Source organism: Vigna unguiculata, chromosome 6 (genome assembly GCF_037176805.1).
Source record: "Vigna unguiculata cultivar grain cowpea cultivar isolate G323 ecotype 2 chromosome 6, ASM3717680v1, whole genome shotgun sequence".
Lineage (NCBI taxonomy): Eukaryota > Viridiplantae > Streptophyta > Magnoliopsida > Fabales > Fabaceae > Vigna > Vigna unguiculata.
In genome coordinates, this window is record NC_140797.1 from 46,542,547 (window position 1) to 46,565,956 (window position 23,410).

General features: G+C 33.1%; 4 protein-coding genes across 12 annotated transcripts; 1 reads left to right on the plus strand and 3 right to left on the minus strand.

Moving 5' to 3' along the window:
- Nucleotides 1–279: 279 nt before the first annotated feature.
- Nucleotides 280–6,382, minus strand: LOC114187314 (uncharacterized). Of its 8 annotated transcripts, none has more exons than XR_014995674.1 (12): nucleotides 6,195–6,382; nucleotides 6,027–6,096; nucleotides 5,849–5,939; nucleotides 5,684–5,745; nucleotides 4,001–4,266; nucleotides 3,783–3,819; nucleotides 3,561–3,692; nucleotides 1,987–2,147; nucleotides 1,793–1,878; nucleotides 1,273–1,595; nucleotides 937–1,124; nucleotides 280–512 (listed from the first exon to the last, which is right to left on the minus strand). XR_014995674.1 is itself a non-coding variant. In XM_028075533.2 (9 exons), the coding sequence occupies exons 1-8, from the start codon at nucleotides 6,240–6,242 to the stop codon at nucleotides 3,172–3,174; spliced, it is 741 nt and encodes a 246-aa protein (XP_027931334.1). In that variant the 5' UTR covers nucleotides 6,243–6,381; the 3' UTR covers nucleotides 2,009–2,147; nucleotides 3,136–3,171. The 8 variants fall into 8 exon arrangements, 2 of the variants coding, with proteins under 2 accessions (XP_027931332.1, XP_027931334.1); XR_014995675.1 differs by lacking the exon at nucleotides 280–512 and having other exon boundaries at nucleotides 584–1,124; nucleotides 1,273–1,354; nucleotides 1,431–1,595; XR_003605234.2 differs by lacking the exon at nucleotides 280–512 and having other exon boundaries at nucleotides 584–1,124; nucleotides 1,273–1,354; nucleotides 1,431–1,525; nucleotides 6,195–6,368.
- Nucleotides 6,383–7,689: 1,307 nt separating this feature from the next.
- On the minus strand, nucleotides 7,690–11,437 carry LOC114189215 (28 kDa heat/acid-stable phosphoprotein-like protein). 2 transcript variants are annotated; one of them, XM_028077929.2, is made up of 8 exons: nucleotides 11,196–11,436; nucleotides 9,947–9,984; nucleotides 9,644–9,724; nucleotides 9,432–9,515; nucleotides 9,313–9,347; nucleotides 8,332–8,417; nucleotides 8,028–8,093; nucleotides 7,690–7,938 (listed from the first exon to the last, which is right to left on the minus strand). In XM_028077929.2, the coding sequence occupies exons 1-8, from the start codon at nucleotides 11,260–11,262 to the stop codon at nucleotides 7,904–7,906; spliced, it is 492 nt and encodes a 163-aa protein (XP_027933730.1). In that variant the 5' UTR covers nucleotides 11,263–11,436; the 3' UTR covers nucleotides 7,690–7,903. The 2 variants fall into 2 exon arrangements, with proteins under 2 accessions (XP_027933730.1, XP_027933728.1); XM_028077927.2 differs by having other exon boundaries at nucleotides 9,313–9,515; nucleotides 11,196–11,437.
- A 583-nt stretch (nucleotides 11,438–12,020) lies between these two features.
- LOC114187333 (Ribosomal protein L31) lies at nucleotides 12,021–12,651 on the plus strand. Its single transcript, XM_028075552.2, has one exon. The coding sequence runs from the start codon at nucleotides 12,047–12,049 to the stop codon at nucleotides 12,251–12,253; it is 207 nt and encodes a 68-aa protein (XP_027931353.1). The 5' UTR covers nucleotides 12,021–12,046; the 3' UTR covers nucleotides 12,254–12,651.
- Nucleotides 12,652–13,929: 1,278 nt separating this feature from the next.
- Nucleotides 13,930–19,394, minus strand: LOC114186534 (deneddylase). The gene is made up of 8 exons (XM_028074468.2): nucleotides 18,984–19,394; nucleotides 17,609–17,812; nucleotides 16,969–17,460; nucleotides 16,001–16,111; nucleotides 15,237–15,422; nucleotides 14,676–14,882; nucleotides 14,291–14,411; nucleotides 13,930–14,203 (listed from the first exon to the last, which is right to left on the minus strand). The coding sequence occupies exons 1-8, from the start codon at nucleotides 19,371–19,373 to the stop codon at nucleotides 14,091–14,093; spliced, it is 1,824 nt and encodes a 607-aa protein (XP_027930269.1). The 5' UTR covers nucleotides 19,374–19,394; the 3' UTR covers nucleotides 13,930–14,090.
- Nucleotides 19,395–23,410: the final 4,016 nt, after the last annotated feature.

Here is a 23,410-nt window from a genome sequence, read left to right on the forward strand (position 1 = left end):
AGTACTAGTTTTCCTAACAACTTTTTACAATGATAGTATCTTTAATAGTATATCTTCTTTTTTTTCTAGTCTTTTATATTTATTAAATCATATTCTACTATTTTATATTTATTTATTTGTTATAGTTCTAAAATTTTATTACTATTACGGTATAACTAAAAGTGGTAATATTAAAATATGAAGGTCGTTGTTTGACGCCATACCTTTCAAATTAGGTCAAGAAAGAAAATAAAGGCATTTGATGGAGAGAGAAAAAATGCATGTATGGCAAAAGACAAATGATGAGAGAAACAAATCGATTATATATATATAATCGATTTGTTTTATTCTAGACATACATTAAGAGCAAAACGTAAAAAAAATTGTACAATTCAGTTGGCAAAAGATTATGCAGCAACGCACAATGAGGGCTTGGTGTCAGAGAAGCATCAATTTAATGAAACAATCAGTTAAGATTATGACTCCAATAAACTTCAAATCTTCATGGGATCGCGGGTTCATTGAAGGAAAACCTATTAAATAACATTTTGTTATTAATTAATAGTCCATAGTCATCATCAATAGCAGCTAGCTATTCATTGAATTGAAGACAACCATGTGACTCTTTGCTTCCAAACTATTTAAACATGCCGGCCTTCTTTCTTATTACCGGCCAGCAACCTGAGGTTTCATTAGTGTTCTATGATTTTCAATAATGAACGCCCACGACAATACATTAATCCACATTTTAAAGTGGCATGTATTCGTCGAACAAATGGCAAATTCTTGACTACATCGAGATAAATATTTAGTTGAATTGTAATGAAGACGGTCTACTAAGACTTCAAGTTGAAGTCTTGAACAAGGAATTAATCGTGGGCTTTATATTTTATTTATCACTGAATTAGACTATCACAAAACCTGAACTGGCAGTAAGGGAGAAAGACTAAACTTAACTGAGGAATACGCCACTTGGTTGGCTTCCCTTCAAATATGATACCAATGAACATAAGTCTTCCACACTCCATTTGCTTGGCCAGAGAGATATCCAACATAGCTTTCTTAATATGCCAGAGCCTCGTGAACAAAAGATTCTTATTCACGATAATAAGATCGACCATTTCTCATTCTCCACAAAACATTTACTGTAACATCAAAATATAATAAGACGTGCATGCCACAATATTATGCTCCACCCAATTTAGATAGATATAAACTATAGGAAGTGATGAACAATTGATGAGCCATGGGTTTTTCCCCAAGGACCGAAGAAAGATTCAGTAGAGTTGCTACCTTTTAGACAAATTGGGATTCAAGGCTGAGATCAATTTCCACAGGGCTTTCTCACGGTCGGATAAGATAGAAAATGCTGCATCTGGGGTTTTTAAGTGGTTAGTCCTTATGCTTTCATAAGATGAAGCTACAAAGTAAATAATATAGTAATACTTGACCTAGCCTAATTGTCACTGAAACATTGGCGCAAAACTTCCCCACTCTACGCGTAGATGCTCCAAGCCAATACCACAACCAGTTCAATCAATCATCACTGAGGAAGTCGGTAGTTTTGAAAGGTAAATATCACTCAGGTAGATAAAACGTTAGGTAAGTCAAAATGTCTGGGACACCCATGCATCCAAAAAGTCAATAACAAAGTTAAGTTGCTTAGTATTTTCGAAAAAGGTATTCGAGCATCCAAAAAGAACACAACATATTTATCATTAAAGAAAAACGATGTCTTGTAATCACAATTTAGCAAATAAATGTCTGATAACTACAATTTTAACAAGCGATGTAAAAATGCTCTTCCAAATACCTTTTACAAATTCTTTTTGCAGATGGCATATGAAATGGGTTTTGGGAGAAACAAGCAAGTTCACTCGTACAGCACAACTTAATATTCTGCAAATAAAAATTAAGCAGGAAATATGTACACGAAAGAATTCGGGAGGGGGGGAATGGAATTAATGCTACAAAAAGTTAGTGGTTCAACTTCATAACACGAGATACCCTTTCAAAGAATATGGGGCACATGCTAGGGCTGAACACGATGTCCTCTCTCATCCATTCTGGAGCCAATCTTTCAAATGTACCGAGAGATAAAGCATGGTACATCAGCTCGGCTTCCTCTTCAGGGGCTTTGCAAATCCATGATAAACTGAAGGAGTAGCCTATCATTGTTCCAATACAAGAAATAAGTTGTTAACCAAGCAGTTACTTATCTGCATTCTGCGAAATGTTAAATGGCAAGAATTTTATTTAAAGAACAAGCCGTAATAATACTCCAAAAAATTGAGACCAAAAGCAGCTTTGTCAAAGAATGAGATCAACATATGAAACATAGGTCTTACTGAACTGAGAATAAAATAAAATAATTTTGAATTCTGCATATAAAATCAACTAGTTTCTAAAAACTGACTATTGTTTGTTTACCACCCCCACCCATCCCAGAGGAAATAAATATTTCATATTTAAAGATAAATTGTGAGAAGGAAGGAAAATTTAACTGGCAAAGGTATCCCGTAACATCTTGTTAGGTCAGCCCCATTATCTGTCTTAAGGTACAAATAATGTGCAAATTATCTGTTAAGACCCCAGTTAAGACCTGTCAGAGGTACAGATTGTTCTAGCACATCCATACTCTTGAGACCCTATAAAAGACATGGATGGCGAATGCAGAAGACACAACTGCAACACACAACAATCTTACAAGCCTATTGTTCATACTCCTTCTGCAAATATTGTAGTTCTGTCTAGTAGTGAGAAAATCATTGTAATATCTTTCACTTTGTGAATTTTTTTCTGTAAGGAGCCCTTTAATATTTATCTTCTCTCTTAGAGTTATTCCTTTGCCTTACCCTTTACTATGGTTTTCTAGTCAGAAGTGACTATAATGAATACTTGTAATTCTTAATCATAGGAAGATATTAGGATCTGATAACTAGGAGCGACTTTATCAACTCGAGTTTGTTAAGAGTGATTTTGTGTACTTAGTTGTAATTGTGATTGGTTTTAGTAGAACATTTAAGATAGATCAAAGTTAGGGTGAACAAGTACAAATCTTGTATATCCTCATACCTAGAGATGATCAAGCATTAGACTGTCTACTGCTCTTTGCAAAAGAGTCTCAAACTCTATTCAACACCCTTCTAAAGTTACCTGCTCTTCAGTATCTTCACCCTTCTCTTGATCTTTTCACACCGTTTCTAGGCCCATTGAGCATCTTCGATCTGTGTATCCATTTTCATGACATTTTTATTTAAAAATAATAAATAAAGAAACAGCTACCCTCCTCCCTACTTGTACCTTTTTATAAGGGTATTTTTTTTATTTTCACGTAATTTGTATTACTGTCTATTTGGTTATTTAGTGTGCTTACACACTTGATAGGATAAGAATTAATCATGCTTGTTTCTTTTCTACTTTTGTCTTTCTCTCTTATCATATCCTTCGTTATCATATATTGACTATCAAACAACAGAATTCCAAAAACTATATCTAGATTGAAACCTTATAGTTAAGCATATTTATTGTTCACATTCGAACTAACTGTAACTCAAACATAATCCAAAATTATTAATTACCACTTGATAAATGCAGTGCAGAAAGGCATATCCGTCCAGCTTGACAGTAAGTGGAAAATTTCATTCCCAGTACATATTCAAAAAGAACTGGAATAAGCCAGTCACCATGACCAGTTTCCTGTAAATCAATGCCTGTAAAATGCAATGAAGGATATATAATACTCCAAAATTCCAGCCAAAGAATTCACACATAAAGCATGAACAACAATTGCTAACACCAACCTGATCGAACATTAGCCTCACTACAGCACTCCAACCGCTATTTCACAACAAAATGTCAGCATATTATGGTGATTACATTTTGCACTCAAACAAATTAAATTTGTACAGAATGCATGTGCGTGTGATTATTCATTCATATAAAAACAAACACATACTTACATATATACATATACATACTTATGTGTGTGTATTTCATTTTTAGGGCTCCAAATGCTCACCTTACCAGATGCGGTCACCTTGCAGGTATTTTGCATTGACTCTCTCTCAAAAGAACCTTGATCATTTTGAAAAGATATAAACCTTTCTTCTTTCTCCAAAGCATTCTGTCTTATACGTTTTCTAGTCATTCTTACAGATGAGCTGTTAGAGTTATCCTTAAACTGACCATCTACAATCATGATCCTGCTACTATTATTTAAATCATGAGATGCTCCTTCCTGGTGAAGCTGCTGCAATTTCTCAACTTCTTCAGAAAGAGTTTCATCTGCCAAAAGTTCACATCCAAATCATCAATAGAGAAGAAGAATAAATGAAATAGACATACATTTAAGGCAGACACAAGGAAATAGAATGATGAACTTAAATTCACAAAAGATGATTAAGAATCATCATCAAACTCCAAGATTGAAAATAGATTCGCGCAAAGTTGTAAAAAATTAACCACATAGTGGAAAACAATAAACCTTGCTTTCTATTTAAAACGAGGAATTGATCAGAAAAATATAAAAGTATTTAGAGAAATTCTAGACTTAGAGCAATATGTTAAAACAAGGTTACACAGTCCTATAAAACTGACTCGGTAAGATGATGTTTGATTTACTTATATCTATAGTTTAGCCTATATCTAGTTGATGTGGAATCTCCAACACATCTCCTTACCAAAAATATCAAGTAGAATTGAGGAAAGCGTGATAGTGCATGGCATGATAGGCCCAAATCTCAACTAAGATAGAGTCTTATGACTATGATAGGTAATGGATTTGAGCGTACTTCAACCCTAGAAAACCAACTCATTAAGGAGAAATTTGTCGTTACTTATATAATTTAGTCTTATATCTAACCTACATGAAATTGGTGTTATCTCTGGCCTACATGAAATCTCTAACTAAGGAAAACATACAAAAAGTAAGGACAATGTAAAAAGTACTATTTTCAACAACTACACTGGTATTATTAATACTCGTGTGCATCAAGAAATAAAAGAAAAAGAAAAACGTGTACTACAATTACTTAACAAGCAATTAAATTTGTCGGAAATAATCCAAGTGAGTTAAAGTCTCACATTGGATACAAAAGACAAAGTTAAACAATATATAAGATAAAGGCTCATAATCTCATTGTCTTAAGGTTTTGGTTTAAAAAGTGGTATTAAATGTCTTATATATGTAAGACTAATGTCGCATATATAGATCTTAATGACTACAACCTTCCTTTGAAACATAACCTATGGTTCAGAGTGACTGACTGCATAACCATAATAAAAAGGATCATCATATGCCGATGATTCGGGTGACTGACAACATAATTATAACAAAAAGGGTTCAACATAACAAAAGGGGTTCGGGTGATTGACAACATAACCATAACAAAAAATAATCACCATATGAAAGACTAATCCTTGAGAGGAGATTGTTGGGAATAATCCAAAACATTATATAAGATGAAAGACACGTAACATCGTTACTTTAAAATTTTGAGTTAAAAATTGTGTCAAATGACTTATAAGACCAATGTCGTGTATATATATATATATATATATATATATATATATATATATATATATATATATATATATATATATATAATATCCCGACGACGACGATAACCCTATATAAAAAAACAAAACTATATACCCAACAAAATTTACTTTGAAGAAGCAAAGAGAGAATGGAGAGTCTCACTTTTGTGTCTTTCCTCCATCAAAAGCATCTGATAGTCCGCTAACTGGTTGTCTTTGGCAGCCCTGACGTGCACATTTCGTAAACAAACGAAAGAAATCCAAAAAAAAAAAAAAAATCCCCACAAAAGAAAATTGGAAAAAAAAAAAATCAATGTGGGAAACATACCTTAGCAAAGCGAGCTCGACTCTCAAGTCATTGACTTGTCCAAGAAGCTCTTCCTTCTCGGTCTTCAAGTGCTCAACGACCTCTTCTGCAGCTGCAACACTCGAAATTCGGAAATCGTTGGATGTTTGAGGAAGAGAGAAGACGGGGAAAGGAAACAATAGATGGAGGAGAAACGTACCGGACAAGCAATTGATGAATTTAAGCTGTTGTCCTTCGTTGAGGTGTTCCAAATCAGACAGTTTCTTAGTCTAAAAGGAGAAAAATACAAAGAATCAGTGAAAATGCCTGATAACCTTTTTCTAGTTGGTGATGAAAGAAAGGTAAACTGCAGAAGAAACTAACGAACCTTGAGTTCGGTGTACTTGTCATAGAGCTTCGTGTACAGAACCTCCATTGCGCGCACAAACTGCACTGCAGGGCCGAGTTGATTTGAATTTGAAGTTTTGAACAGTATTGATCCCACTAAACAGAAGGACCAAAAGAGGTTCAAATGAAACCCGGAAACCCGATTAACTCTAGTCGCCCGATTCAATTCTTACCAATTGGGCTTCGAACAACGTCACTGAGGGAAATTTACTCAGCCCACTAAAATGAAGGAATGAGTTCGGCCATCTTTATCCCCATTATTTAACACATAATATTTCAAAAATATAATATCACCTCTCACCGTTAAAATATAATATTAAATTCTTAAAAATAGTTCTAAATGAAATACTATAATATTTTGTATTTGAAAGAATAAAATAAAAAGAAAAATATTTTTTAATGAACTCATACGCCGAACACCCAAGTTAAAATAAATTACTTCCCAATTTAAAATAAGTGTATTACTTCTTTGAGAGTGTAAATGGTTCGTTAATTAGTTTGCTTTGTTACAAGGTATCCACAAAAATTCATTGCAAATATGGTGGTCGACTTTCATTATTTTACATCCAAAATAATTTTAAAGTGAAATGTTAAATAATTTAAAGTTTAACAGAGATGAAAGTCATATATTATTTGAAAGAACAGTCTTATTAAAATAATAGAAAAATTTTCAAATAAAAAACTACTAAAATTATAATAAATAAAAAATACAATATTATGATGTATTGTTAAAATTATTGTCACTGTAGAAAATATTATAAAAATAGTATTAAACAATACTTCTGCAATGAATAATATCATCGTAAAAAATATTCGAAAAGTAATGACTCTTATAACGAAAACAAGTTATTAAAATTGGAACAAATAAATGTTAGTTGGTAAGTATCTTGGTTAGCAAAGTGGTAAAGAAGCCGAAGCCATGACAATAGATGAATAATAATATCGGAGTTTGAATTAACAAATCACCTTAGATTGAGAAGAAGGTTGTTCATGAATTCATGTGCTCTTTCACGGAATTCTCCCGTACTTGCAGAACCGTATCATTACAAGCAAGCAAATGCATTACATGTTACCATTGATGTAATATGCAGCAGGGCATGGAACTAAGAATATAGATAGAAGAGACGAGAGTGATTATATTTTTTTCCAATGAATGCTGAAAAGTTTATGGCCCATTTTTTTCTCCGCACCCCAAAGACTGGTCAAATTAAGAAGAGAGGAAACTTATTATATCCTTACAAAAAATTGCTTCAACTGACCGTACACCTTTGCGTTTTGATTCATTTTTATTTTAAAAGTACATTTTAGTTGGCAGCTCAAAAATAAAAAACATAAAAGAGGACGGTGAATGAAGGCTTTTCTGAGGGTTAGGTCTATATGCGTGATTGAGTAAAACCACAGGTCTGTGTGATTGATGAAAAGCTCAAGTGTTGTAATATAAGTGTTGTTAGGACTAAAAAAATGCAACAAAAAAGTAATTAACTCAGCTGTGATTAGATAACATTTAAAAAGTTTATATATGTATAATCACGATTTTAAACCACAGAATAGGAAAATAATTGCATTACATGTTACCAGATTGGTATGGTAATAGCACAATATAAAAAGGTAAATGGACATAATGTTGAAGTGTAGCAAGAGCACATATTCCTCCTACTAATTGGAGTAAAGTTGGCCTCATTACATTCTCTACTTGCGCGCTTCAGCCTTCTTCTGCTCTTTAGCTGAAACAAATTTACTTATTAGTTTCAAGCTTTTGGTTATCGAAATAGAGATGGTAGAAGAAACAGTATTCAGAGACTTAAGAGCTAACCAGCTTTCTCTTCTTCTCTCTTTTTAGCAGCCTCTGCCCTTTGCTGACGTATAAGAGCTAAACGTTCTACAAGACAAGCAAACTAACCATTAATCATTGGGAAACAATACAATAGCCCTCACAACACAACCACTTCAATCTGCAAAGTATATTTTATTTTACAGAACTCATACAGCTTACAACGCACCATATCAATCAATAGTTTACATAAGTATAAATAAAATAAATAATAACATCAACAGAAAAGAACGAACGAAACTTAAAAGCATATAATTTCAGAAACTGTTTCAAATGCTACTGGTACCTAAATCTTTCTTTGCTTGTTCTGTTTTCCCTTGCTCTTGCAGCCTCATGTAGCGCTCATGGGCTCTCTGTTTCTCCAGCTCCTCTCTGCAAACAGATGTGAAATTTAAGTATGTTAAGAAAAAATGTTTCAGAAGTTTCACTTTCTACATTCCCACAAAGATAGGAATTGAAACAATTAGATGTAAGAATGTTCTGCACCCTGTTTAACAATAAGAATACACTCATTTTGAGTGCATTATTGCGTAAACCTCCTCGCTCAATGATAATATTACAAGTTATACAATACTACAAGTTTTGTCTCCCATCTGTGTTCCATTACATACAGGGTGGTGCAATTGTGGATTCGTAGGCTCACCAAGGAAGATTATGAAATCGAGAAATTCCAGATATTCTGCAAACTGCCCTGCAGGTCAGGTTCTACAATGTGGAAGTGAGAAAGTGGGTTAGGAGTGAGTGCCCCAAATCTACTCTCCACATCATGGTAATGCCTTTTCTCCAATACTTCTACTTCATTTTAAATCCATATCTCTGTGTTTTCTTTCTTGTTGTGTTCGACTTCAAGGGAAGCATTTACTCTGCTCTCTCAGTGAATTGGGCTTTCAGTTCAAGCTCATCACTATTCTGTTTAACAACTATACCTCTGAAATACTATCTTCATTATTATCTCTTATTTCACTTGGGGTGGTGGCTTAGGGAGGTTATCTGTTGGAGCCCCGTTAAAGATCAATGATGGAGGCTTCAGATGTTTGTGTTGCCATATGGGAGTATTCGTCTTGTGGCTTTATGTCATAATAAGTTTGGCTTATACATTGTGGGTTAATGACCAGCCAGTTAGGCAAAACCCAATCCCTTCAACTTAATACTAACTATATGTAGCTTTTGACTTATATGTTAATTTTCAAATGCTAGATAGGATCTCAAACTCCAACACCTCCCGGGGCCCAATTTCAAACAAAAAGCAAATAAAAAAGTAGCTAACCTTTCACGCCTTGAAAGTTCTGTTGTTTTTCCTACCTGTATCCACAAGAAAATAGCATTATCCTTCCAACTTCTAAAAAGATGTCTATATGAAGACTGAAAACGGAAAATTGAACTCACATCAACATCTCTGGCCTTCACACTCTTTGGCTTTACCAAGTTAGGATTTTCAATCTCAATAATCCCTTGGGTTCCTTTTTTCTTCTGTATCCATTACATACCGATGAAGTAAACATAGTTAGGATGGCGGAAGATCATATAAAGAAATAAATCCTCACTAAAAAATTAAAAATTCAATCCATTTATATTAGTAATTGCCGCAAAATGCTAACCGAAGATTCTTCTTCAGATTCTTCTCCAGATTCATCCCCAGATGCTTCCTCAGATTCTTCCTCTACGTGTTCAGCTTCTTTCTAATAAGTTGTAAAAATTATGAAAAAAAAAAAGTTATAAAGAATATGGAGAACAAACTCATTCATATCATGTTCATTGTATATAAAAATTAATTGTTGCAAGTGATCACATGTTCATTAATTGTCTATGGAAAGAAAAACATTAGTGTGCAAGTGATCACATGTGACTGTGCTATGAGTGAGAGAGGAGCAAAATGAAGAGGAATGAATGCAGAAGAAAACCTGTTTAAAAGTTCGAGGCCGGTTAGAGGTTCCAGCAACTGCAGTAGGCAAAAACAAAATTTAAGCTTTTGAAAGTGCTTTTTTATTCCATCATTACGAAATATCATTTTTATTTTTCTTTCCTTATGAGAGGTAGGGGGCGAAAAGAGTGGTGGCATCAACAAGAATATTTTCAGCAAAGTTTCAAAATAAAGGAATTGGCATAGAATTTAAAAACAAGTGATCCCTCCATAAAATATTAGCATACTGGACCATAACTATAATGACAGTAAATCACAACAAAAAAGCATTTAATTTCCCAGTATGTGATAATGTGACTAGCTCATACAAAAAAGATACTAGAAACAAAACGCGTCTGGTATTGAACTAAGATATTACTTTACAAGCAATCACAGGGTTCAACAAAAAAAAAATCAATTTCTTCCTCTGCGATTATCCCATGTCAATCCTACAAAAAGTGTAAAATCCTAGAGCTTTTTCAAATAAATTCCTTTATCTACCCGATGTCTCAGTCACACATCGACGATCCAAACCTTTTCTTCACATCATTCATTTTATAAATGTAAATTCAACAAACTCTAGAAAAGAAAAAGAAAACGAAATCTCAAAACAATTCCACAAAGATATATGTAAGTTATAGTCCACAATAAGGAGTTTCCTCATTTGGGGTGGCCCAAATATAAACTCACTGAAGCACACCAAAATGACAATCTCAGCAAATTAAGACGGTCATTAGCACTTAGTTTCTCCAATAGCGTTCATGAAACAGTGGTTACCGTTCCCTCTCCACCATAAGAACATACAATTTTCCCTGATCATCAACAGGCCCTGACTCGTGTCGTGTCTATTTACAGCTGTAGTCACTTCAGAGCTTATGGGGAGAAATCAAACAAACCAGCACGGTACTCAAAAGTTATTAATCCGAATAAATGAACACTGATAGAAATTCATTTTAAACAAAAACAGATATCCAGAGTCCCCAACCGGGTAGTCACTCCAGATCTAACAATCACAACAAATTCCATTTCCATCAAAACATTCATGCACCACCCACATCCCGCTCTACACAAAAAACAACAAGAACATAACCCCTAATAGCTCACAAGCATATTTCACAACAAAAAAGAACTATTTCATCAAGGTCATAAGTTCAGGAAAGAAAACCAAAAGATGAACACAAAGAAAAGGCTATAACACTTTAAAGGCCAAATACGTAATCTTTTCGCAGGAAATGGGAAAAGGGACTCACGGAGATCTTCCGGGGTGGAGAACTGGCGGCGACCGGTGGGCTTGCTTTTGTATTTTCCTCTTCCCATCTTATCGTTCAATTGCACCAACGCTACGCTACAATTTTCGAATCAAATTCTTCTTCCTTCTGCTATCTTATGAGATTAAAGTTTGACAGCAACAAAAGGAAGATGCACTCTCTTCCCCTTTATTCCAAATTCCAAAAACCCTAGTTAAACTCCACATAAATTATGGAAGATATTATATATATTATATATTATATATTAATATTATATATTAAACACACGAATTTAAACTATTGACTTTTTATTTTTATTTTTATTTTTGTCCGCTTGCCTTATTTTTAGGGTCCGTAATTTTATTTTTTTTGGAGAAAATATAAGAGTTGACCCAATGACAGTATTTTTTTTTGGGCTAATCGAAATGGGTCATTTTGGCCCAATAGCTACAGAACCATGATCTTCAACCTAAACCTAAATCCCCCTTCTTCTCTCTTTCTGCGACTCTATCAGTGAATCGAATCCAACAAGCATCGAAGCTCGGGAATTGAATTGAATTTCTTTAGCTCCAGTAAGTGCACAAAGTTTTCTCTTTAAATTGATTAAAAAGTTCAGTTTTTTTTGTTTAATTGTAATTTTACGTGAAAAGGGGGAAATTTGTGTTTTTAAATTTGAAGGGGGTGGTGGTTGCCAAAAAAATTGCTGACATTTTAGAGTTCTGTTATTTTACCCGTAAGTTATTGTCTATTTTACATTCATAGGTGCTCAGAATGAATTTCAGTTATCTGACCTTTGCATATAAAATGTTTGATGAAATGTGTTTGCAGGCGGTGAGGTTGCAGATTGGAAGAAGATGAAAAAGGGTGTTCATCCACAGAAGCAATGGATATCCTACGTTACACAAACGGGTAGGTTGATGCATGTGATGATGACAAAGATACACCCTGTTGGAAAAGTCTACCACTTCCGGGCTAAGCGTCAAATGGCCGAGAGTTTAGGACAGATTGCCAAGTTCAGACGCCGCTTTGGTCTAGAAAATCAAGCGGCCAATGAAAAATAACAAAATCAGTGGGTAGAAGGAACTTTGGCTTTTCATTTTGGAAGAGAATAACAGGTATATTGGTGGTATACTCTCAATCAGGGTCTTTTGTAGCATTCAATATGTGTGTAGTTAAACTGCACAAATGTTCTTTTTTAGTTCATATTAAGTGATGTCTTTAGCAATTGATATTTGCTTGTGCGTTTATTAATGCAAATTCAAGCTGGAGATCTTTGTCGACTGTTCTGGATATTACTGAGAGTGGAAATTTATTGTTGGGCACTAGGTTACCCTGATGTTTATGTTGAAGGCTCAAGTTACTAGTTTGAATTGAACAGCGGTATCTATGATTGTTTAGTTGGTTAGTAAATATTGTCTGAAACAACCATCTGCAATATGCCTATTTTAATTTGTTCATACGTTTGATCGGCTCTCTACTATCTGCATTATTTGTGTCTGTTTACAAGTTTTAGAAGTACGAGAACATTCTTATGCTACAATGCTTTAATCTTGCACAAGGGAGGAACCAACCAAATATGTAGTAAACTGCGAAAAGTCGAGTTATCTATTATCGATTACAGTCTCTTTGAAATCAAGGTTTTGCTGTGCTTTGGTTTCAAACGTTAATTCATCAGCGTCAGAGTGTACCTGGCTTTTTAGAGGTGAATTAAAATGAAAATGTCTGATAGAAGTGTTAAATTTTATCTCCAACCATACTCAAATATGATTATTTTTCAAGAAAAAGAAAAACAATTTGGTCTCCCAAGTACTATTATTTTCATCTAAAGAAAAAGTAAAATCTAAGGAGTACAAAATTCACCACAGAACCAGCACAGTAGCTTTTCATACATTCTTTTGGTGAAATTGAACTGATTCGAGGCCAGTTGGATCATGGCAAAGTTTCTCTGTCCTCTAGTTTTGCCATGACTGCAAGTATTTTTCACATATTTTTATTAATATTGTTATAAAGAAGTAATTATTAACTATAAAATTATTAAATAATTGACCACTAATATTTTTATTAAATAATACCATTTTATAACCTTTTTTTTTCAGAATTCATATTTCTAGTGATCTCCATCTCATGAGAGTGATTTGATTGAAAATAAAAGATTCTGTATATAAAATTTCACCTAACTATAATAATGTAAGTATAGATACAATTTTTTCCATATTGAACATGACCTGCAACGGATTGTGCACCACTCCACCATGAGAAAATTCAGACACGATGTTTATATTGCACTTTATTTAACATGGAATTTTTAATATTATTTTATTATTCTTTTCAAAGTTTTATAGTTTTAAGGATATAAATAATACACTTAATAACACCTTAGTTTTTTTTTTCTCTTAAATTATTATTCCAAATCCTAAAACGTTTCAATTAACTCCTGTGTATGGAGACCAAACTTGCTTTCATTATTAATACATTTAAAAAGAATTATTATAGTTAATGTGAAATTAACCAAGCAGTTTTTTTCAATTTTTACCAATCATTTCCGCTCATCCAAACAATGGGTTCACTTTCTGATTTTCTTTAATATCTTCACCACTTATTTTCTATCATATTTGCTTATGTCTTCTATCAGCCAAACAATGCACAAATATTAAGCCAAGTATATTCATATTCAGAAAGGGTTTATGCACTATTTTGAAACGTGGTGGGGTTTATTTTCAATCTATCACAAACAAAATGCCTAAATATTCAGAATGTCTAATTAAAAAAACCCACGGCACAGATTCTAGTGCCTCAAAATTTTCACATTGGGAAATATAACGTTAACTACAATAATTTCGGATCGGTTAGTCAACCAGTAGGCCTACTTAGCTAACTTACCATTACACCAAGAAAGGATCACCGAAATGGCCTGGCTAGAGCAAAATATGCATCTGGATTTATTGACATCAATAACTCTACTACGATAACCTTTTCTGGGAGGGACACCTTGAGACCTGGTTCAATGATACCTGCTTCGGAAAATCCAGGAGAACGGTTAGCAGCTTCAATAGCAGGTTACGCTTAAATATAAAGTAAGAAGAGCGACTAATATTTACTTGGGGAAAGCTTTTTTCCTCGATACAGCTCCTTTGCTAAAGGATTAGCAGCCCAATGATTGACAGCCACCCGGCTCAAAGGTTGAAAACCAACTATCTTCCCCTCGCTTGAGAAAACCACCTAAATTTCAAACAATTGCATGGGAAAAAACATCAAAAAATGCAGTATTAAGGGTCGCTAGACAAAATTGCAAATATCAAGACTAGATTGAATAATACAAACCAAACATGACAATAACGCAATTATTCATCCGTGTTCAGGAAACTCCAGTAGTTAATGAAAATAAATTCTAATCATTAGTCATGCCTTTGCAAATTGCAACTAAAAAGCATGCAAACCAAAGGGGAAGCTTATTAATTATAATATTCAGAAATTCTGGGGTACCTGGTAACTGGCAATGTCCTGTATGGACACTTTTGCATCTGCGTTTATGTTCTCTGAAGAAGTAGAAAGAGTATCAACACCTTCAACTCTCAAGTAAGCTGGCAATTCTCCAATCCATACACCAAAATCATCTTCAACCTTGATTTCATCCGACCAGCCAAAAGTGTTTTTTACCTTGGTAATAGCTAACTCGCAATACTCTCCCAACTATCCATGAAAGAGATCCAAAGAAGGGATTCTTAGAAAGATGTATAAACAATACCAATATGCTACGAGAAACTCAGAAAAAGATAAAATAATTACCTATAACCTTTGTACTAAAGATTCAGTGTTGCAATACTGGAAAGTAAACAGTTTCACATATAGGCACAAAACCAGTGGAAAAATGCCGACGGACGGCTTTTCAATATTATAACTTATAGTGACCAATCCATTTTCAATGACAAGTCTTTTTCCATACTGTGTTTTTATTCTGTCAAACATGGTATGCTGGCTATAATACTAGCAGTCATTATAAATACATAAAATAATAAAAGAAAAAAAAAATGACAGATTGCACACCTTTGTTGCATCCAAAAAGTCATGCACTGAAACCTTGACATCAGATGATGGGAGAGATCTATGTTCTACTGATTGTTTCCTTTCCTTGCATAACCAAGGCAAACAAAATTGACCAAGAGCACTAATTGCTACAAGAAATATACCGCTTGCAAGGGTGACTGACAACAATTTAAGAAAAGAATTCCCCTACACAAAAATAAACAAATAAAAATCAATTAAATAGTGTACTCTGTTTGACAATCATTCAAAAAAACCAATTAGTAAGCATAAAATATAACTAACAGAAAAATAAATAAATAAATCAAAGTGAACTATCCTTGTTTATATATGAGTACAAGAAAACTACATCTTCGGCATATATCTAAGCATCATTAACTGGTTAAGTTTCAACAGTTCTTCCTGTAAAGAAAACATGACATTTCCCTCTAGGTCCTCAAAAATGGAAGCCACTAAATATGGTTCTTTTTCTAAAAGAATACAGGAATTGGAAAACAATATTTTCTCCGGTTCACAATTGGAACATTCTGCATGATCTTGTTGAACATGGATGTTATTGGAAGACTAATTTTATATATAGAAAGACAATATCATGTAGTTTCTTTTTACTCTCCAACAATTTGTTACCCTTTTATTAAACCCTTTGGCAAGTTTAGCAGAGACAAAACCCAGACAGTTCCAATAGATTTTAACATAACACAAAAAGACCAAGTCTTGTAAAATGATAAATTAGTGAACTTTAAGAAGAAAAAGGTACAATAGATTACCGTTTTATTGGGCACATTGGCAAACTTAGCAGCCATACCACCGGATAATTGCTTATCAGGTAGTGAATATGGATCTACATAGTAGATATCTAGAGTTTCAGCCAACTGAACCTGCAATTTTGTTCAAATTATAACTGATGACATTTATATATGATATTAATGACACAGTTATGACAAACTTCAAACCACCCAAGAACAACCCTTTCTATATTGTAGATGTATATGCAATAAACAGTGATAATAAGTATTGAACTAAGGACACCATACTCAAACTTACCAAACAAAACAGAAATTAGCAGAAGTAAAGGGCACTGTATATTTAGAATTTTTTTGTCCATGCCTCATTAGAAATCCCTTTATATAATTTAAAAGTGCAAACAAGGATCAACTAATTGTCCATGTTCCTCTTATATATATATACCAACTAAATCTTAAAGAATCAAATGTTGTTAGTTGTAAAGAGACCTACGGGTTCTCGGTGTGCCTCCCTTTCACTCTTTTCAATTTTTCACCAATATTTAATTTTAACTATGTATAATTCTTTCCTTGTGTTTATTTGCCTATTACTTTTCTATTCCCAACAAATTGTTGCAACTGGGTTTAAAAATATAATAATTTAAAGGGAAAATTCAGATGAAGTTATACTTAGGTTTTAATGGTTTTTATGTGATATATTGGAAGAACTTACTTTGAGCCCTGGGTCCAATTTTAGCCTACGGCCTGGTTTTAAGTGGTTAAAAGACATACTATCCTTTGTCTATCTAACAACTTGAAGCGAGATGCGAGGAGGCTACCCACCACTCAAACAAGTATATAGAGCGAAAGATGTTACAATCTTATTTTCCCGTCTTTTTAATAAAACTGAAGAAAAAATAAAGCCCACTGCTAAACTTTTCTTAAATGGCAGACACAAGTCCCTATATTTAAAAATAAAAATGAACGCTAAAAATAAGGAAAAGAAACAATACCATTTGGGAGTGGGTCAAAACAAATTCCCAACTATTCCCTCCAACAGACTTCTTCCAGCCTTCAATTTTGGCATCTCCCATTATCTTGGTGTCAATTTCTAACCGATATGCAGGTACATACTCACTTGCCCAAGCACTGAAATCAGAACCACCAATTTTCTCTAACTTTTCATAACACGATGGCCTCCACCAATGCCCCGACTTAATTTTCACAGCCTTGAAGCCATCCTTCATTGAATTATAATTATCCAATAGACTCCCCGCATTTTCAACTATCTCGTCTTCAAATAATTTGGATAAAATAACTGCTGAATCTTTTGATTGTACACTTTCAGGCTTTCGAAACCAGTGAATGAAGCCCCTTCTATTACCACCTTGTGTTTTATCAAGAAATTGTGATTGAGTGCTTTGAAGTGCAGACATGCAAATAGCTTCCGCAAGCACAGAGATAAGGTAGTCATCAGATGAGCTGAGAGAAAAAGATGCAGGAACCTGCTCATATGAAATGCATAAAAGAACTCAACGCATCAGTATCAGGTCCACCTGCAGTAAAGACATTATAATATGACATTACAATTTACAAAAGGAACAGAGATACCAAAACTCACAAAAGATTCCAAAGAAACGAAAATTTACAAACCTCTCTTGGTGTTTCAAGATCCTCCATCTTCCGTTCCTCTCCTGGTTGAAAGACATTCAGGTCATAGCTCCAAATCTGCTGCAAAACTACTTGCCGAAAGGTCATAGCAAGTATATTCTTAGACGCAGAGCCAGAAAATACATCTCTAGGGAAAGACTTCCTGAGCTTAGCAGCTTTTTCTTTGACTTTCCTAGCAGGTAAGAACTGTCAAAACAACAAGCTTTGAAATTCAATCTTCAAATTTCATTCCCACAAGCTCCCACCAAAGACAACATACATAATTCACACCAATACATTTCAAAACACGAAATTACAAACATATCCCGCAATTGAAGCTTAACATATAAGCACCTCAAACATGTCCACATCACAGTTTCCTGGTTACATCATATACCACTTTTTTTGCTTAAAGAAAGGTATCTCCAAAGCCACAATCTATGAGACTAATTCCCCAAGAGGTAGAGAGATCACTGAATTGGGTTCTACTACATCTCCAAACAAAAGTTTTGCTATACATAGAATCTGCATGCTTAAGAAACCTCTAGTGAATCTACCAACTGTGCTTTACTTTGGTGATATAACATAGGCCTGGTTTCATCCCTAATGAACTCGTAGCTCGATATATAAAAAATTATAGTCTATTCCTAGATAAAGTTTTCCTTAATTACTTGTAGAAGAATAAAATAAGAATGTAAAATGAGTGTTTGAACAAATTTCTCCAAAAGCACTTCTGGGAGAAAATATAAAAAGAAAAAATGAAACGTTTCTCTCTCCATAAACTAAAATTATCTTATGTATTGGTTAATTTGTAGAAGCCCTCCCATATAACTTCTTTAACTTCTCATTTTCGACTAAAGCATAACCTAATTTTAACTTATGAAAAAACTCATTTCATTTTTTTCTTCTGATCTTTCTCTCCATAAGTGTTTGTAGAGAAATTTATCCAACCAGACTCAAATCAACTTTCCACTTAACCTATGTAGACGTTATCTCGTCTAACTTTTCGACAAGTTGAACTACATAAGTTGATTTTACCTTGGGCGATAGATTATTAGTATTGCATTCTTCTTTTCTTTTCTCTTTTGTAGACAATTATCACATTATGACCAAGTCACAGAACCTAAGTACAACCATCACATTATGCTGTAACGAAAAGAGTTTCATTTCCAATTCAGTCATGCTCTCTCCTACGCGCACCAATTGCACGAAACAGACGTAATACACAGTTTTTTAAAACGTAAATCTATTAATAAAATCCAAAAGAACATAACAGTGTGCTTTGACAGAAACCACTGTTCATTTCTTTCTGACAACATTTATCGCTCCCCTTTTCAAATTTCACGAAACGAAGCGCAGAAAATAAGATTGAACGAACCAGCCGAGTGGAGACAGTGGCGCGGTCGCTTGAAGGAACAGGGAACACGGTTTCAACGACCATGGCCTCCATGCCGGCGTCAATGTGGTCGGAGGCAACCTGTCCGCCGTCGGCGGCCGACGCAGTCAAAGCTTGCTGGAAGTCGACGGTTCCGACGAGAGTGAGCTGAGACAGGTCGTTTTCGTAGGTTCTGACGCATGGGAGATTCTTGCCGTCGGAGTCCGCTATGGCTTGGAGCACTTGCTGCTCCGTCACCGGAATGCTTCTGGGAGAAGAGCATGAAAGAGAAAAGATGGAATTTCTAGATTCGGTGAAGTGCAGAGTTGGTAAGAATTTGGTGTGGGGGAGAACAGGTGAAAACAATGAGGAAGCGGCCATTGCCATTGTCATCGCGTCATTGACGATGGTCTTCGTCTCCTTTCCATCTTATCAACGTAGTAGTACGGAATGGACTATTGGGCCACATCTTCCTAAGTTGGATCCCCTTGACCCAAACAAAATTCTTACAAGTTGTGATAGTTCCTTCTTCTTACAGCCCTAATTTCTTCCTGCACCCCAGTAGCTCTATCAAAATGACCTCAGTACCTTTGATTAAAAAATATTAAAATATATAACATTCTCCCACTCATCACAATAGTAGTGCACCTCCGATGCCGGAAGTAGGATGTCAACGAGACGTATAGGGTACGTACGGGTAGTAGCTCTCCCTTTCTCTACTCACGAGATAATATTTGTTTCGTACTCGTACTCATATTCGATTGGGTGTATTTATTATGCGAGTATTCGTCTATTCTTTTCATATCCACGAGTATCCAATGGTACATGAGGATATTTATAAAATTATTTAAAAAATAAATATTTAATCATAAATTCAAATAAAATAAAATAAAATACATTATTGTCATCAATTTTAAATAAAAGTTAAACAAACTCAAGTCCATACAAGTCTAAATAAAATGACGTTCACACAATGAAAATTCTTTAATTAATGTTTTGATCAATAAGTTCACTTTTTCTGATTAATTCCTGAAAAATAATCAAATAATAAAACTCAATTGTCACATCCAAGTATTCTTATTTTGATTCTATCATTTGACAATAAACATACCATAAACGTCACTGTCTATATAAGATTTGATGTATATATCCAATGTCAAAGAATGGAAAGAGAAAAATGTCAGGGGTACTTAAAAAAAGACAACGCACCCATACTTAAGCTCGAAGAATGAAGACAGAAGACAATATATGATGTGCAGCTCAACAAAAATTAGATTAGAATATTTTTACTAATATATATATATATAAAGGTATTTTTGTGAATTAAAGTTTAACGGGTACGGGTATCCACAGATACGAATACTATGATACTCGAACTCTTCTGTTAACATGTAGGTATTAAATATTCATACCTGCGGATGGCAAGTATATATTTTTAATATTCGTTTATTATCCATTAAGAGTTTTATCCATGAATACTCGCGAGTAAAAATATTTTTGACATTCCTTACCGAAAGGTATACTCCATTAAACCGGTAATACACTGCACCTCTATTGGCGGAATTCACAACTCCCTGCACCTCCATTGTTGGTAGGTGCAACGATCTACACCTCCATACAACTCATCGCAGGCGTGGTTGTGAAGATGAAAGTTTAGCGGTAACACGAAGAAGTAAGCTTCAATGTTTGCTTCCATTACCTGTTTCGTTAGGTGTGTTTGTGAGGGAAATAATATGATGCGAAATTTTTTTGAATTTCAAATATGTGTTGAATTGCCAAATCCATAATGCATCTAGGTTTAGGTAACATATTTGTATATTTTGGATTTGATGTTAAAAAAAAATTGGAATCGGGAAATACCTTCCAAAACGGTTATTATTATTATAAAATATAGAAAGAAATTGTGTAACAAATATTCTAGTATTTTGAAACATATTTTCAAATGTGGAAATATTATTCAGAACATCCAACATTAAATATTTTGTATACTTTCTGGATTAAGTGCTCGAAAAACATTCACCAGATCTAAAAGGATCTTTCGAAACATTCAATTCAAAAAGTTATAAAATAAATAAGTGTAGGGATTTTTATTATAATTTTAATAAAGGATATTTTTTAATTACCAAGAAGAAACACCCGTATATTTGTTGCTTGATGAACTCCAAATAATTTGTCTCAGTGTAATATTCAATCTTTGTTGCAACGGAATTTCTGTGCCAGGTATTTCTGTTCCAGAAATAACAAAGGAAATAAGAAAAAGTGAAGCGATAGATAAAAGTAAAAGGTTTATAAATATAATATGAATGTTCATTTGTTATTTTATTATAAAAATGTCTTTTTAATATATTTTTTTTAAATTATAGAATTTTGAAGTTTGGAGTTATGTATTTATATAAAAATATGTTATCAACATGTACATAGACATGAGTCTATGGGTCTATGGGAGCACAACGATTTTATTTATCAAATGGTCAATTTGCTTTAATAATTGTGCAATGGGAGTATATTTTTAAAATTTGTTAAATAATACGAGATTGGACTCATGGATTCAATTATTAGTATGACTATGATTTTTGTTATATGTGGTATGCATACTCACTAGGTGAGCAAAGAGCTAACCGAATGATAATAAAATCAAAATTGACATTGAGTTTTTTTTGTTTGGCGAGTTGAATTTTTATGTTCCAAGTCATATAAAAAAATTGAGTTTTCACTTCGTTAACTATTGAATTAAGCTGAAATTTTGATAATTGATCCTAGACATATTGTTTTTTACTTTAACCATTTGAGTCTTCAGTTTAAGCTTTGTAGTTAGACTAGTTTTTCGCGTAAGACTCCTGTACTTTAGGTTATTTACAACTTTGACTTCTGTTATTTATTTGGTGCATAACATTTTCACAATTACCCAATTGATTGATTATTTTTGCATTGTCTTCTTGATTCTATTAGCTTTAATTTAAATGTAAGAAAACATTTTTAAGAGTTTTGTGGAAGCTGCAATTTTATTTTAAAAATCCCAAACATTTGGTATTTGTGTTATTAAGATGTTGTGCAATATATTTGAGAGAATGTGATATGAAGTGTAAGGTATGCATGTTGGCAATATGAATTGGTGAGAATGTAGGGGATTCTATGGAGGAAATCATTTTCATGTATGTTTCTTTAGTGTGTGTATTGATGTATGAGTTCAAGCAAGGCAATATATTGACAGTCTAATAATTATTTACACTCATATAGAGTACGATGAGTTATATGTTCTATGGTGAGAGTATTAGAAGGTTTAGGGACTTTGCTTTGGCACAAGACAGGCAAATGACTAATCTTGTATATGGTAGGGTGAAACTCATTGACAACGACTTTGCAAAGTACTAGAGGTCACCACAAGTGCACATATCTTCAGTGAGTCTAATATCAATGTATGCATTATGATAATTGAATTTGAATAAATATTTGATTATGCAGTTTATATATTTGTATGTTTGTTTAGAATGCACCGTACCGTGAGATAACATGTTTCATTAGTTTGTGACGTTTCTTTTGCAAATGAACTCATCTCTTGTGTTTGTTTCTCTTGTCGATTGTGGTCTATTTGTTTGGCAATAATCACATCAATGTGACCAGATAAATATGCAAATGTAAATGTAAGTCTTGTGGATAAATAGTCAATTATTTGAATTGTGAGACAATATTAGATAAGCTTGATATAGTTTTAGAACAAAAACATAAAATAGAAGATTGAGATGTTTTTGTCTTATATTATTATAATTTTATATTTTGTACTTATATAAGATATATTGTGATAATATATTTTATGAATATCTATAATAAAATATTTTATTTCACCATGTTTATGTTATTAAAATTGGATGTTAAAGTATATTTATTAATTAAGATATTGGTAATTAGTGTATTAATATTATAAAATAATGATATTTTATAAATTCAGGACAAGACTAATAATAAAAATAGTAATATTGTTCTGTAATTCAATCTATTATATAGAAAGGAGTTTTCTATTTTTTTTATATATATTTTGTGTATAATTTTACTTTTTTAAAAGTAATTATTTTACCATTTTTTTATTTAAAGTTTAACTTTTTTTTTTCAATTAACCGTTTTTTTTTTCTCTTTAAAACTTAATTATTCTTTTAAACTAAAATAACTATTTACAATAAAAGTTTATTTAAAGAAAACAAAAATCATTGAAATATAAAAAATATGTAAATTTACTTGTATAATAATAATAACAATAATAATACTTTTATTAAATATTTATATATATATATATTTATTTTGAAAACATATATATTATGTTCATCTGTGTTCACTTATATATATATATATATATATATATATATATTACTAAATTTATCCTTTAACTTTTATAATTATGTTTATATTAAATTTTATAGATATATTTTTATTTATAC